Source organism: Brassica napus, chromosome C3 (genome assembly GCF_020379485.1).
Source record: "Brassica napus cultivar Da-Ae chromosome C3, Da-Ae, whole genome shotgun sequence".
Classification (NCBI taxonomy): domain Eukaryota; kingdom Viridiplantae; phylum Streptophyta; class Magnoliopsida; order Brassicales; family Brassicaceae; genus Brassica; species Brassica napus.
The window spans coordinates 60,405,375-60,416,536 of record NC_063446.1 but is presented as its reverse complement, the minus strand read 5'-3'; the positions used below and the strand labels follow the sequence as shown (position 1 = coordinate 60,416,536).

Here is an 11,162-nt window from a genome sequence, read left to right as displayed (position 1 = left end):
TCTTGTTGTTGAGCTCATTGTAGCTTCCATCAATCTTGGAGTGAATGTTCTTGAACTCATACCCCATTGTCTTCTCATTCTTTGCCCGAAAATCCAAAAGTTTATTGAACATTGCATCCACACTTGTATGTGAAGCTGGAGCTTGGGAAGAACTTCCTTGAGCCTGAGTAGACTGATTGTTGAAACCAGGAGGGGTGTTTTTTCTAGGTTGATAGCTCCCTTGCTGAGTGTTTTGCTTCTGTTGGTATCCTCCTTGCTGGTTGTTAGAGTAAGACCTTTGCTGGTAGTTGTTGTACTGAAAGTTAGGCTCCTTCCTGTACCAAGAACCATTGTTGTTGATGAAGTCCAAACCGTCAACCTCATTGATCTTGGGAGGAACCTCTTGAATAGGACCACCCACAAAGTTCATCTGCTCTTGCTTAGCTTGGTTGGAAAGAAGCAAGTCCATCTTCTCTTGCAGGGACTTGATCTCTTTCTTTGTCTGCTGATCATCACTTCTGTTGACCCTATCATGCTCCTCACTGTAGACTGAGTCACTCTTAGCCATGTTCTCTACCAGTTCTTCTGCCTCTTCCTCGGTTCTCCCCAAGAAGAAACCATTGCTGGCAGTGTCAAGCCTGTTTCTGCACTGTGGTAGAGCTCCTCTGTAGAAGGTGATAAGTAAACTCTCCTTGCTGAAACCATGATGAGGGCATTGAGACCAATAGCCCTTGAACCTCTCCCATGCTTCACTGAAACTCTCTAGACCTTTCTGTTGAAACTTAGAGATTTCGTTCCTGATCTTAGCTGTCCTTGAAGTAGAGAAGAACTTGTCTAGGAAAGCTCTCTTACACTCTTCCCAAGTGGTGACAGTGTCACTTGGAAGAGTCTTCTCCCATTGGTGTGCCTTGTCTCCCAAAGAGAAAGGGAACAACTTCAACTTGAAGGCATCTTCAGAAACACCATTTGTCTTGGACAAGCCACAATACTTATCAAACTTGTACAAGTGATCAAAAGGGTCTTCAGCAGCAAGACCATGATACTTGTTGTTCTCTATGGTGTTGAGCAGCCCTGACTTGATCTCGAAGTTGTTGTTCTCCACTGGTGGTGATCTGATTCCTAACCTATGACCATTAATGTGAGGTTGATCATAGGCTCCAATGGCGCGAACTTGGCGCGGTGGATGTTGTGGCTGGCGCTGTGGTCGAAGGTGATCAGCTTTTGGACCAATGCCTCCTTGGGCATCACCATCTTGAGCCAGATTCTCCATATCAAACCCCAACCTTTGCAAGTGAGCATGTTGCTCTACTTCTCTTCTCTGTCTTGCAATATCCCTCTCAAGTGCTCTAATGTCTTCAACTCTTGGAACTAGGTTTGTTTGACCTCTGCTCCTTGTGTTCATACACCTGAAATGCAAAGGGAGAAAAAAGAAAGAAAAGCAATAACACAATTAAACAAAAATTGATTTAGTCTCAAGCAAATGACTAAATCCCAATGTCACAATCAACTTAGAATTTGGCAACGGTGCCAATTTGATGATAGGAGTTTCAAGGCTCCTAATCAAATGTTGTAGAATAAAGGATGTCAAACCAGTTCTAAGTGATTTTAAAGCAAAGGGAATGCAAGACCATGCTTAATCTAAGTGCTATCAATTGGTGAGATGATTTTTGAACTAGAATGTTACTAAATTGCAATAAAGGACAAAGCTTTCTTTCTTATGAGATAAGAGAACTCATGGGCTAAAAGAATTGACCTTGGGTGATCAAGTTTCAATCTAAAAGTGTTAACTTTCAACCAATCTATCTACATTAAACCTAGACACCATCCTAAACAAACTCTATCTCTAGATGAATGTTCATTTACTAAGATAACTCAAGCATCAAATCTCTTTGGTTGAATGTTATCTAAGTAATCATTAATCTCAAGTCTACTAGCCATCTTAATACCTTTAACAACAAATCTCTTTGGTAAATAATGTTAAAAGCTTAGGAGAGTTGGTTCAGGTATTTCATCAAACACCTTTCAGGCATGAAATGCCTAGAGCTCAACTTTAGAGAGGTCAACTCTAGAGTTACATTAAAAGCACTCTACTAGCAAGGAACAAGATGGATCTATACTAAAACACCTTAGATCTAGCTTAATCACCCTTAGTCTCTCTAACCCATGAATCCAAAGATGACTACTCACTACTCTTCATGATGAGCCCAAGAATCAATGATGATTTGTGATCCCAATAATCAAGCAATCACAAGAGAAAATGATCAAGATAAGATCTTTCACCTAAAAGTTCTTTGTGATTAGATAGAAAACAAGATACCCCTAACTTTAGGATTACAAGAGTATTTATATGTTTTTGGAAAACCTAATGGTTTTCATTAAAAAGTCTTAAAAGCCCTTAAAAACATTAAAATTTTGACTAAGATAACGCGTCGACGCGGGTAGAAATGGACGGGCACAACCCGCATCAGCCAACCTGCGTCGGATCGTCGTCGAGGCTTCTCAGTCATGCGCGCGGGTAGGTGATCCCGCGTGGCTCCGTCCCGCGTGACTCTATCGATTCCTTCTCTTCGTGACGTGGGTTGAGACGATCGACACCAACCCGCGTCATCCTCCCCACGTTGGACCTTCGACGATACTCTTTCTTCGTGCGAGCGGGTGAGTGATCCCGCGCTGCTTCACCCGCGTGACTCCTCGACAAACACTTCGGCAATGCGGGTAGGGGAAGATGGGGATCACCCGCATCGCCTTCCCTGCGTTGGACCTCGATGATTCTTTTAGCCCGTGCGAGCGGGTACTCGACCCCTCGTGATCCTTCCCGCGTGGCTTCTCGAGTTGGTCTTTCGGTGACGCGGGTCAGTGGACTCGGGGTGCTGCTACCCGCGTCGATCGCCTTATGATTGATCAATCTCCATTCTTCATCCCTTTTTTGGATCACAATGCTTCTAAACACCTCTGATTACTCCATAGGATACTCCATTACCTGATTAAGACATATGAAAGCAAAATGGATCCTAAAGATGCTAAACTCCTAATCTATATGATCATTATGTACAAAATGAAAGCTTAAAACAATGCAAATATGCAAGATATCATCACTAAATGGCCTGATGCGTATTAACTTAGGTGCGTGTAAATTTCGTGTGGCCCAAGCTGTGAATGGGAGTTTTGACCTCATAAGTTATGGTCTATCAATCAACTATTTGCATTTTAAAATATTTCGGCCAAGCCGTTCTTGGTATGGACATGTATCACAGAATTGTCCACACTTACCCCCATGGACATACCATAATCATTTAAACGCTTGGGACATGTATTCACCAGTATTATCTAGACATATAGTCTTTATTATGAAAAAGGGGCTCGTAGTCGTTTTACTGGTGATGACCTAATGAGTTTCCCTTTTGTACATGCTACACACGTGAAATTCTTTGGGATAACTCTTCTTATCTTTTAATGTGTGCCTTTTGAATATCAATTTTCGCATTGGACCAGGATGGCCAATCCGGTCGTGCCATAAAGTGTATATATTCGCAGGCTTTTAGCCTCTATCATACTGATCTATGCATAGTCTAGGTCAGTAGAGAATGCATGTATAGTCTTTAGGACTTATTATGGCCTTGGACGATTTTATACATATATCTGAAGGAACTCTTTGTTTCCTTTGCCCATTGTTTCAATATAAGAATGAATGGTTTCCATATTGAACTCTTAGAGCTGGGTGAATATAAGGCATCACTGATTTCTAGATGCATACCCTTAGGCAATAATATATTAGCCTAGCCATAGTCTTCTTTCAGACTGGCGATACCTGCTTTAGTACTTATATTGGTGTTTTTCAGTGTACTCATATAGAAAAATCATTCATTCATTTAATCTAAGCAGACAATGTAATAGAAATAAATTCAAGGAGATAAAAATCAGAGAAAGCATACAAGCAAAGTAATCACACAAGTTTGATTTCGAAATCAGACTTTTAACTTGATTCTTTTAGGCAATAATAAATCTCATATTCCATAAGATCATCCTGATCATGTTCGAAATTATTTTCACCATCTTTATAGACCAAGTGGGTTTCAGGATTTTTCCCTTTCAGACTCTTTTTGGGAGTCCTTCATATCTTAGGCCAATGGTTCCCCATTCCACATCTATGGCACACTGATTTGGTCAAGCTTTGTGGTTTAAAGGATATACCACGGCCACTCCCTTGACCATGGCTCAAATTGGGTTGATACCCACAGCCTCTGCCATAGTGATTCCCACGGCCAAATGTGTTATAGTGGCCATGACCACGTCCTTTCCACCCTCCACGGCCATGGCCGTGTGGTCTATCATTCTGGACGTAGTTACCTTTTTTTTTTCTGCGGCCTTATTGATATCAGGTAATGGGGTTAATCCAGGAGGTCTCAATTCACCGTTTTTCATCAGTAATCCATTATTTTGCCCAGTTAGCAATAGACTCATCCACAGACTTATAGTCCTGGATTCTGGGATTCCTCCAATCAAATAGGGCCTTTGGTAATAACACCGTTCTTTGGTGATCATATCTCGATTTTTTAACTCTGTCCAAAGGTCTAGAGGATTCTCTATAGTCAGATACTGATCTTTGAGACTCTTAATAAGATGATGGCTAATAATTGAAATTGCCATGTATCAATCTTTCTCATTTGGCATTATCGCCTTTTGTGATTCATTCACCAAGTCCTTTGACTTTAGGATAAACTCAGTATCCAGTGCCCATTTCAAATAATTATCTCCTGAGAGATTTAGGGTAGCAAAATCCAAGTTGATTTTCGACATCTCAAATCATATATCAATCAATTTTAGATCTCATAAAATATTTAGCATACGGCCATAAACAATACATGCTATCAAGTCAATACATTTCTAATAAGCAAACAAGCCACATGGCCAAAGGTGATATAATGCAATAAGGCCACACAGCCAAAGTGATATATGATGCATAATAAGTCACACAGATTTATCAAGCAAGGGTATCGACCAAACAAGCAATTTCTATATGTTTTCATGCGGCAATATGATTATAATGCAAACCTAGCATACTGATTCTATATGTACAGGAGTGAAATTATGGAACCTCAATTTAAAACAATCAGATCATACAAAGGTGATAATAATCAGATCATACGTATAACATAAACATGTTGGTCAGGATGATATATGATGCAAACTGGCCACACGGCCAAGTAGATATGACGCACTCATTCTTAGCAATCGGATTCTATATGTGCAAGGGTAATATTAAAACATTCAACCAAGGTTTAGCAATTAATCAATCAGTTTCAGGTATGAGATTTAGCTAGACTAACAATCAGATACAATTAGATTTTATCAAGACTAGCAATTGGATCAATAATAAAAAATAATCAAATGGATTCAAGCATTACACAATTTAGGGTTTCGATCCAAAAATTGGGTTTCAATCATGAAAAAGCAAAACAATCAGTTTCAAGGCTGATTCTATCAATTTTATTAATCAATTTCAAGGCTGATATTTATCAGTTTCAAGGCTGATATTAGCAAGATGGAATCAAACAATCTGATTTTAGGAATACGCAAATTAGGGTTTAGGGTTTCAATTCGAAATTAGGGTTTTATCAATCAATCAGCTTCTAGCAAATAATCTTAAACCTCAGAACAATTGATTATATCATGAAACTATCAACCTAGTATAATATGAAACCTCAAAACATTCAATTCGGATTATGCAATACACGGATTCTATTTTAGGGTTTATCAATTCAAATTAGGGTTTATATTATAACAGATTCTAACATGCAATATTAAATCTCAAATCATTCAATCAGGTTATAAAAACTATCAATCCTAATTCACACGGATTTAAACCTCAAAGAAACATTCAATCAATCAAATAAAACAATCCATGCACACGTAATTTAGGGTTTACAGATTTTAGGGTTTCACTTTGAACATTAGTTCATTAGACTCTGGGTTCTTAGAGTTTAGGTATACCTTAAACCTTTGATGGGTTGAATGGACCACCAAGAGAATGAGCTTACGTGGACTGGTACAACTGGAACCTTACGCGGACTGGTTCAAACTATTTCCTTGCAGTCCGGGAGCTGAGATTGGGTATAAGTTGAGATCGAAAGTGATTAGGGTTTATCGATAGAGAGAGAGAGAGATCGATGGAGATTCAGATAGAGATCGAAAACTTAGCTTAGGTTGAGATGATCGGGATCGTTGGTACGCGAGCTGGTACTTGCAGTCAAAGAACTCGTAGATCTGGAACAGTTTGATCACGGACTGGAACAGGCTAATCGTACAATCTGAAATAGTTGAGGCGTACTGAAACTTGCAGAGATCAGTCCACCGATCGATCTTGTTGAGATCAGTGGTCGAATACAGATCAAGGTCATGATCAAAGAGAGGTGATCGATAGAGATTAAGGTTTTAGCAATGGAGAGTGATTTAGGGTTTATGGTCGATATTTTAGCTTAGGGTTTTAGAGATCAATCGTGCTGATAACGTGTTGTGAAAGTAATGAAAATTCTATCTTTATTCATAACATAGAGGTTCCTTATATAGGAGATTACACCGTCATAGATAAATGGAAAGAGTACAAATCATAATCCAACTAGGAAAAAGGAAAAGATAAAGACATAAGGAAAAGGAAAAGCTGGCCGACTCTCTCTTTCTTGGACCGCTGATGGTATAATCTCTTGGTTATGAGCCATCCACAATCTGGTTCATAACAACTGGGAATATCCCAATTATTAATCCCATGAAGTAAGGTTAATTTTGAAGGTCATTTTAATTTTTTTTTTCTTAATGTATTATATGAGTCACTGATAAATCGAGTCTTGTGAAAAATAGCAATTTAATGTTGTATTTATATATCAAAGGAGAAATGTGTTATCTAATATTAAGAGAAATGAGTTATGATAACTTGATAGAAATAAGTAGCCTCTAAGTTTTAATGTTGAGAAATTGTTAGAAATACTATAAGTTAAGTACTACTTTTTAAAAATACTACCAATAAAAAAAATTATACTAACATTTGAGTTTAGGATTTACTGATTATTGTTTAGGGTTTAGTATTAAAGGTTAGGGTTGGATTTATAAATGTTCTATAAATAGCTTAAAAAATTAGCTTAGTGTTATTTTATCACAAATTTAAGGTATTCGTGAAAATAATCATTTATTAATTGTAAATTTGAAAAGTGATATCAAACTTGTAGTAGAATTGAAATTTCTTCTTCAATGTTTGTGTGACAAAATGGTTTTACTGTCATTTTCAATCGCATGTTAATATTTTGGTGGTTTGATATATACATGATCAATGACTAAATGTTCAATGCAGCATGTTCAAACAACCGTAAGAAAAAAGTATATTACATGCAGTTAAATACATCATCAGCACAGTTTGTAAGTTAAGTTATAATTTTTTTTTTCCTTCGAGTTTTTGTTCATTAAATAGAGAATGGGTCAGCCCAAGATCCTTACAAAAAACGACCCACAGCCCGAATAACTAAACCAACAACAAACTAAAAGATTGGGCTTAAAGCCCAAAAGCCCATCACCGACACTGCCCAGATCCAGAAGCACGTGTCGGCTTATCCTCTTCTTGTCTCATCCCGGTGGTTCCGCCGAACCTTGAACAGTTCTACACCGCCGAACTTGTCACGGAGAACGTCATCGGACTAACCGAGAGCTCATCCTAATCATCACACGCCGCCTACTGGGCATTTTAAGCCCGAGACTCGAGACCTCTGTTTTCCTTCTTTTGTCGTCGTCACCGTCGATGGAAAGCTTCATCTTCTACCGAGATCTCATCCATTCTGACCCGAACAAACACCCTGACGACAAGAGCCACAACGCAGCTTCCACCAAAGCCAAACTAGTAACCAAACCTCAAAAGACTACGGGTTCTAAAGCCGACAGCGTAGAGCTATGTGAACCTCTACCTTCTGGAGCCAAAACCGGCGAAGACGGAGTAAAGAAAATATCCCCTTCCCGGGAACTAGAACCGGCGGCGGCGAAGCTGCGGGAGCCTCTACCTCCCAGAGAAAAGCCGGCGTCGACGGATCTGTGATAGCCTTCATCTCCCGGAATCACCACTTGAACATGCAAGCCTATCTTCTCATGCCATGAGCCTCCACGCGAGCGCGTCTTCCCTCCAAGCGAGGAACCACCGTTGGAGGATGGTTCCAATCCAGAGCTCAGACAAGGCGTTCGGTGACAGGCGACGAAGAAGAAGCAAAAAGAAAGCTCTTTGACGGTAGGAAAAAGCTTCCGGCGACGGCACAAACGCTCACGCGCTGGCCGTACGCCGGATTCGATATCAGATCTCTCGCTGACCACTTATGTTCCCTTGAGCTTGTATTTCCAATCTCTCGTTACCTGTAAGTTAAGTTATAATTAAGCTTTTTAATTTTGAGTACAACATAAAGGTGGCATAAGAAATATTGATATAGACGCCTAAATAAACCACATCATAAATAATGAGGCAGAGTACTAGTTACCTCGTTTTTTTTAAATAACGGGGATAAAGTTTCGATTACAAACTGACCTAAACAAAATCACCCAAATCAGAAATTTCTTAGTAGGAATAATTGGTTGTTGTATTTTAATGGATTTGAAAATCCGAACTAAATCTAGTGTTATTGGTTCTATGATTTTCAAATCTGTATTAAAATCATGTTTTATTAGTTAAATGATTCATAAATTCTGTATCAAATCAAGTGTTATTCAATCGTACGGATTTATTAATATATTTGATTTTATAATGGATTTGAATGGATTTGCTTGGATTTTTTTAGTTAAAAATACAAAGACTCCGATCCGAAGGAAAACCTCCGGATTTGCATATTTTACTTGGATTTATAAATACTATATGGATTTCTAAATCAATCAAAATATATAAACCGATAACACTTCCTTAACTTTGCTCAACTTATATTACTGGTATGTTCCGTTAGTTTGAATCTTAAATCTTTGAGTATCAGTTAATGTTCTCAACCTTCAACGATAACCACAAAAAGAAGAGATTCACCTTGTTTCTTCGGACGAAGTCTTTCCATGCCGTCTCCGAAGTAGCTAGTTCCCAATAAACTTATCTAATCTTGTAATCGTTACCAATACTAAAGCACCGAGCAAAAATAGAGAAGAGAAGACTGAAAGATACTAACCGAAGAGTAGCACCCGAGAGCCCGACTATACGAACTCATCGCCACACTGTAGCTGGAGATACTCTACGACCTACACAAAAGTCAACGAAGCACACTACCTCTTAGTTACCTCGTTGTCCCTTACAAACACAAACTTTGAAAATCTAGGGTGGTTGTCTTTGCATCACGTATTAATTTCATATTAAAACATATTGATTTCATGTTAAAACATACCGATTATATACTATTAATTTCATGCTAAAACATATTGATTATATACTTTTTTTCTCAACAACAACAAAAAGGCATTTTGATTATTAAAATTATCACACTATGACTTCAAATATGGCGCAAAAATTACACAATCTTTTTGAAGTTTTTTTTTTCCTTAGGTTTGGAAATTACAAGAGTTTTTACCAAAAAAAATTGCAAGAGTTTCCTTTTAAAATTGGTTCAGTTCGGTCTCTTTTTTTATTGACAGATGTCATCTCCATGGGCCTCATTAAATGGGCCACAAGCAGCCCAACTCAACGAGCAAAAAAACTGTAACGGCAGATGAAATGAAATCGAACGGACGGCGAAAACCCTAGCAAAAACCTCCTCACCGGCGAAAATGCGATCTCCGGTCTCCAGATTCTTATCAAGATCCATCCTTTTCCTCCACCGCGCAACGCCTTTAACCGCCGCCACTCGCCAACTATGCGCCGTCGCTTCTCCCGATACCAGGACAAAGAACCTCGACCGAATCGCCGACGAATTGCTTAAACTGACGAATCGCCGACGAATTGCGCAATTGCTTTACGATTACTCGATTCTCTTCAGCCATAAACTCGGTCTCAACCGCTACAGCTCTTCCGTCTCCGTCAGCGCCGGTGATCTCCCCGCCGGCGCATCAGCCTCTGCTGAGACCAAAGCTGCGGAGAAGACGGCTTTCGATGTGAAGCTGGAGAAGTTCGATGCGGCGTCGAAGATTAAGGTGATTAAGGAGATAAGAGCGTTCACGGAGCTGGGACTGAAAGAAGCCAAGGAACTAGTTGAGAAAGCTCCTGTTGTTGTGAAGACAGGTCTCACTAAGGAGGAAGCTGAGAAGATCATGGAGAAACTCAAAGCTGTAGGTGCTGTTGTAGCTTTGGAATGAAATAAAGTCTCAGACTTTATCATCAGACAACTCCTCTTATGAATGATTGCTACTCCTCTGTCCTGTCTGGTAATAACTTCTTCATGTAATACATTTTATAGAAAGGTTTTTTTTTTTTTTTTTTGTCGTCTGGTCTATTATTGTATCACCTTAATTGAACATTCTTGAGACCCACGTCTCACAAACTAATCTGCTGTAGCTTTTTAATGAATAAAGTCTCAGACTTTATGAACTCTTATGAATGTCATTACGCACCGCACATGCACGCTGTCCGGTCGCTACGTAGCGACCGAGCTTGGCCGCTACGTAGCGACCGAGCTCGAGCCAAGCTCGGTCGCTACGTAGCTGTAGCGACCGAGCTCGATCCAAGCTCGGTCGACACGTAGCGACCGAGCGTCCGTCCCGCTTGGTCGCTAAGCTCTTCCGAAACGTCGATACGACATTAATCCATGCATTCTCGTCTACCCTTCGATGCTATCTCCCGAAGACCGTAGCGAACCCATTTCATGTTTCCCACCATTCTAAGTCATCGATCAAACTTAACGGTAAAAACCGCGGAAAGTTCGTTCTTTATCGAATGAAGTTGTAATAAACGCTTCGAGTCAGAAGACGGCCCAAAGGGACCTAAGACATGACTCGAGGCCCAACTTACGATTTCTTAACCAACAGCCCGTAAGCCGCATGACGGTTTACGCTTGGTTCACAAGGAAAGATAAATGTCAAGTTTCCGCGGATAAATACGAAATTTTGAAGATAATTACGAAGATCGGAAAAAATGGAATATCTCCATTTTTATGCTATGACGGCTTAAGGGCAGAAGACGAAAAGCGTAAACCGACCTAGGAGCCAGTATATAAGGAGTCCTAGGCGAGAGGCATGAAGGGAGACTTTTTCAC

The 11,162-nt window shown here is 39.7% G+C and overlaps 1 protein-coding gene and 1 non-coding gene across 2 annotated transcripts; both read left to right on the top strand.

Moving 5' to 3' along the window:
* Positions 1–677: 677 nt before the first annotated feature.
* LOC125584591 lies at positions 678–784 on the top strand. Its single transcript, XR_007321504.1, has one exon. It is a non-coding gene; the product is annotated as a small nucleolar RNA R71 (small nucleolar RNA).
* Positions 785–9,570: 8,786 nt separating this feature from the next.
* Positions 9,571–10,293, top strand: LOC106410794 (50S ribosomal protein L7/L12-like). The gene has a single exon (XM_013851403.3). The coding sequence runs from the start codon at positions 9,742–9,744 to the stop codon at positions 10,264–10,266; it is 525 nt and encodes a 174-aa protein (XP_013706857.1). The 5' UTR covers positions 9,571–9,741; the 3' UTR covers positions 10,267–10,293.
* The last annotated feature ends 869 nt before the right edge of the window (positions 10,294–11,162 follow it).

Coding starts and splice junctions, on each gene's coding strand:
- LOC106410794 (XM_013851403.3), top strand. CDS start 9,742: ATGCGATCTCCGGTCTCCAGATTCTTATCAAGATCCATCCTTTTCCTC.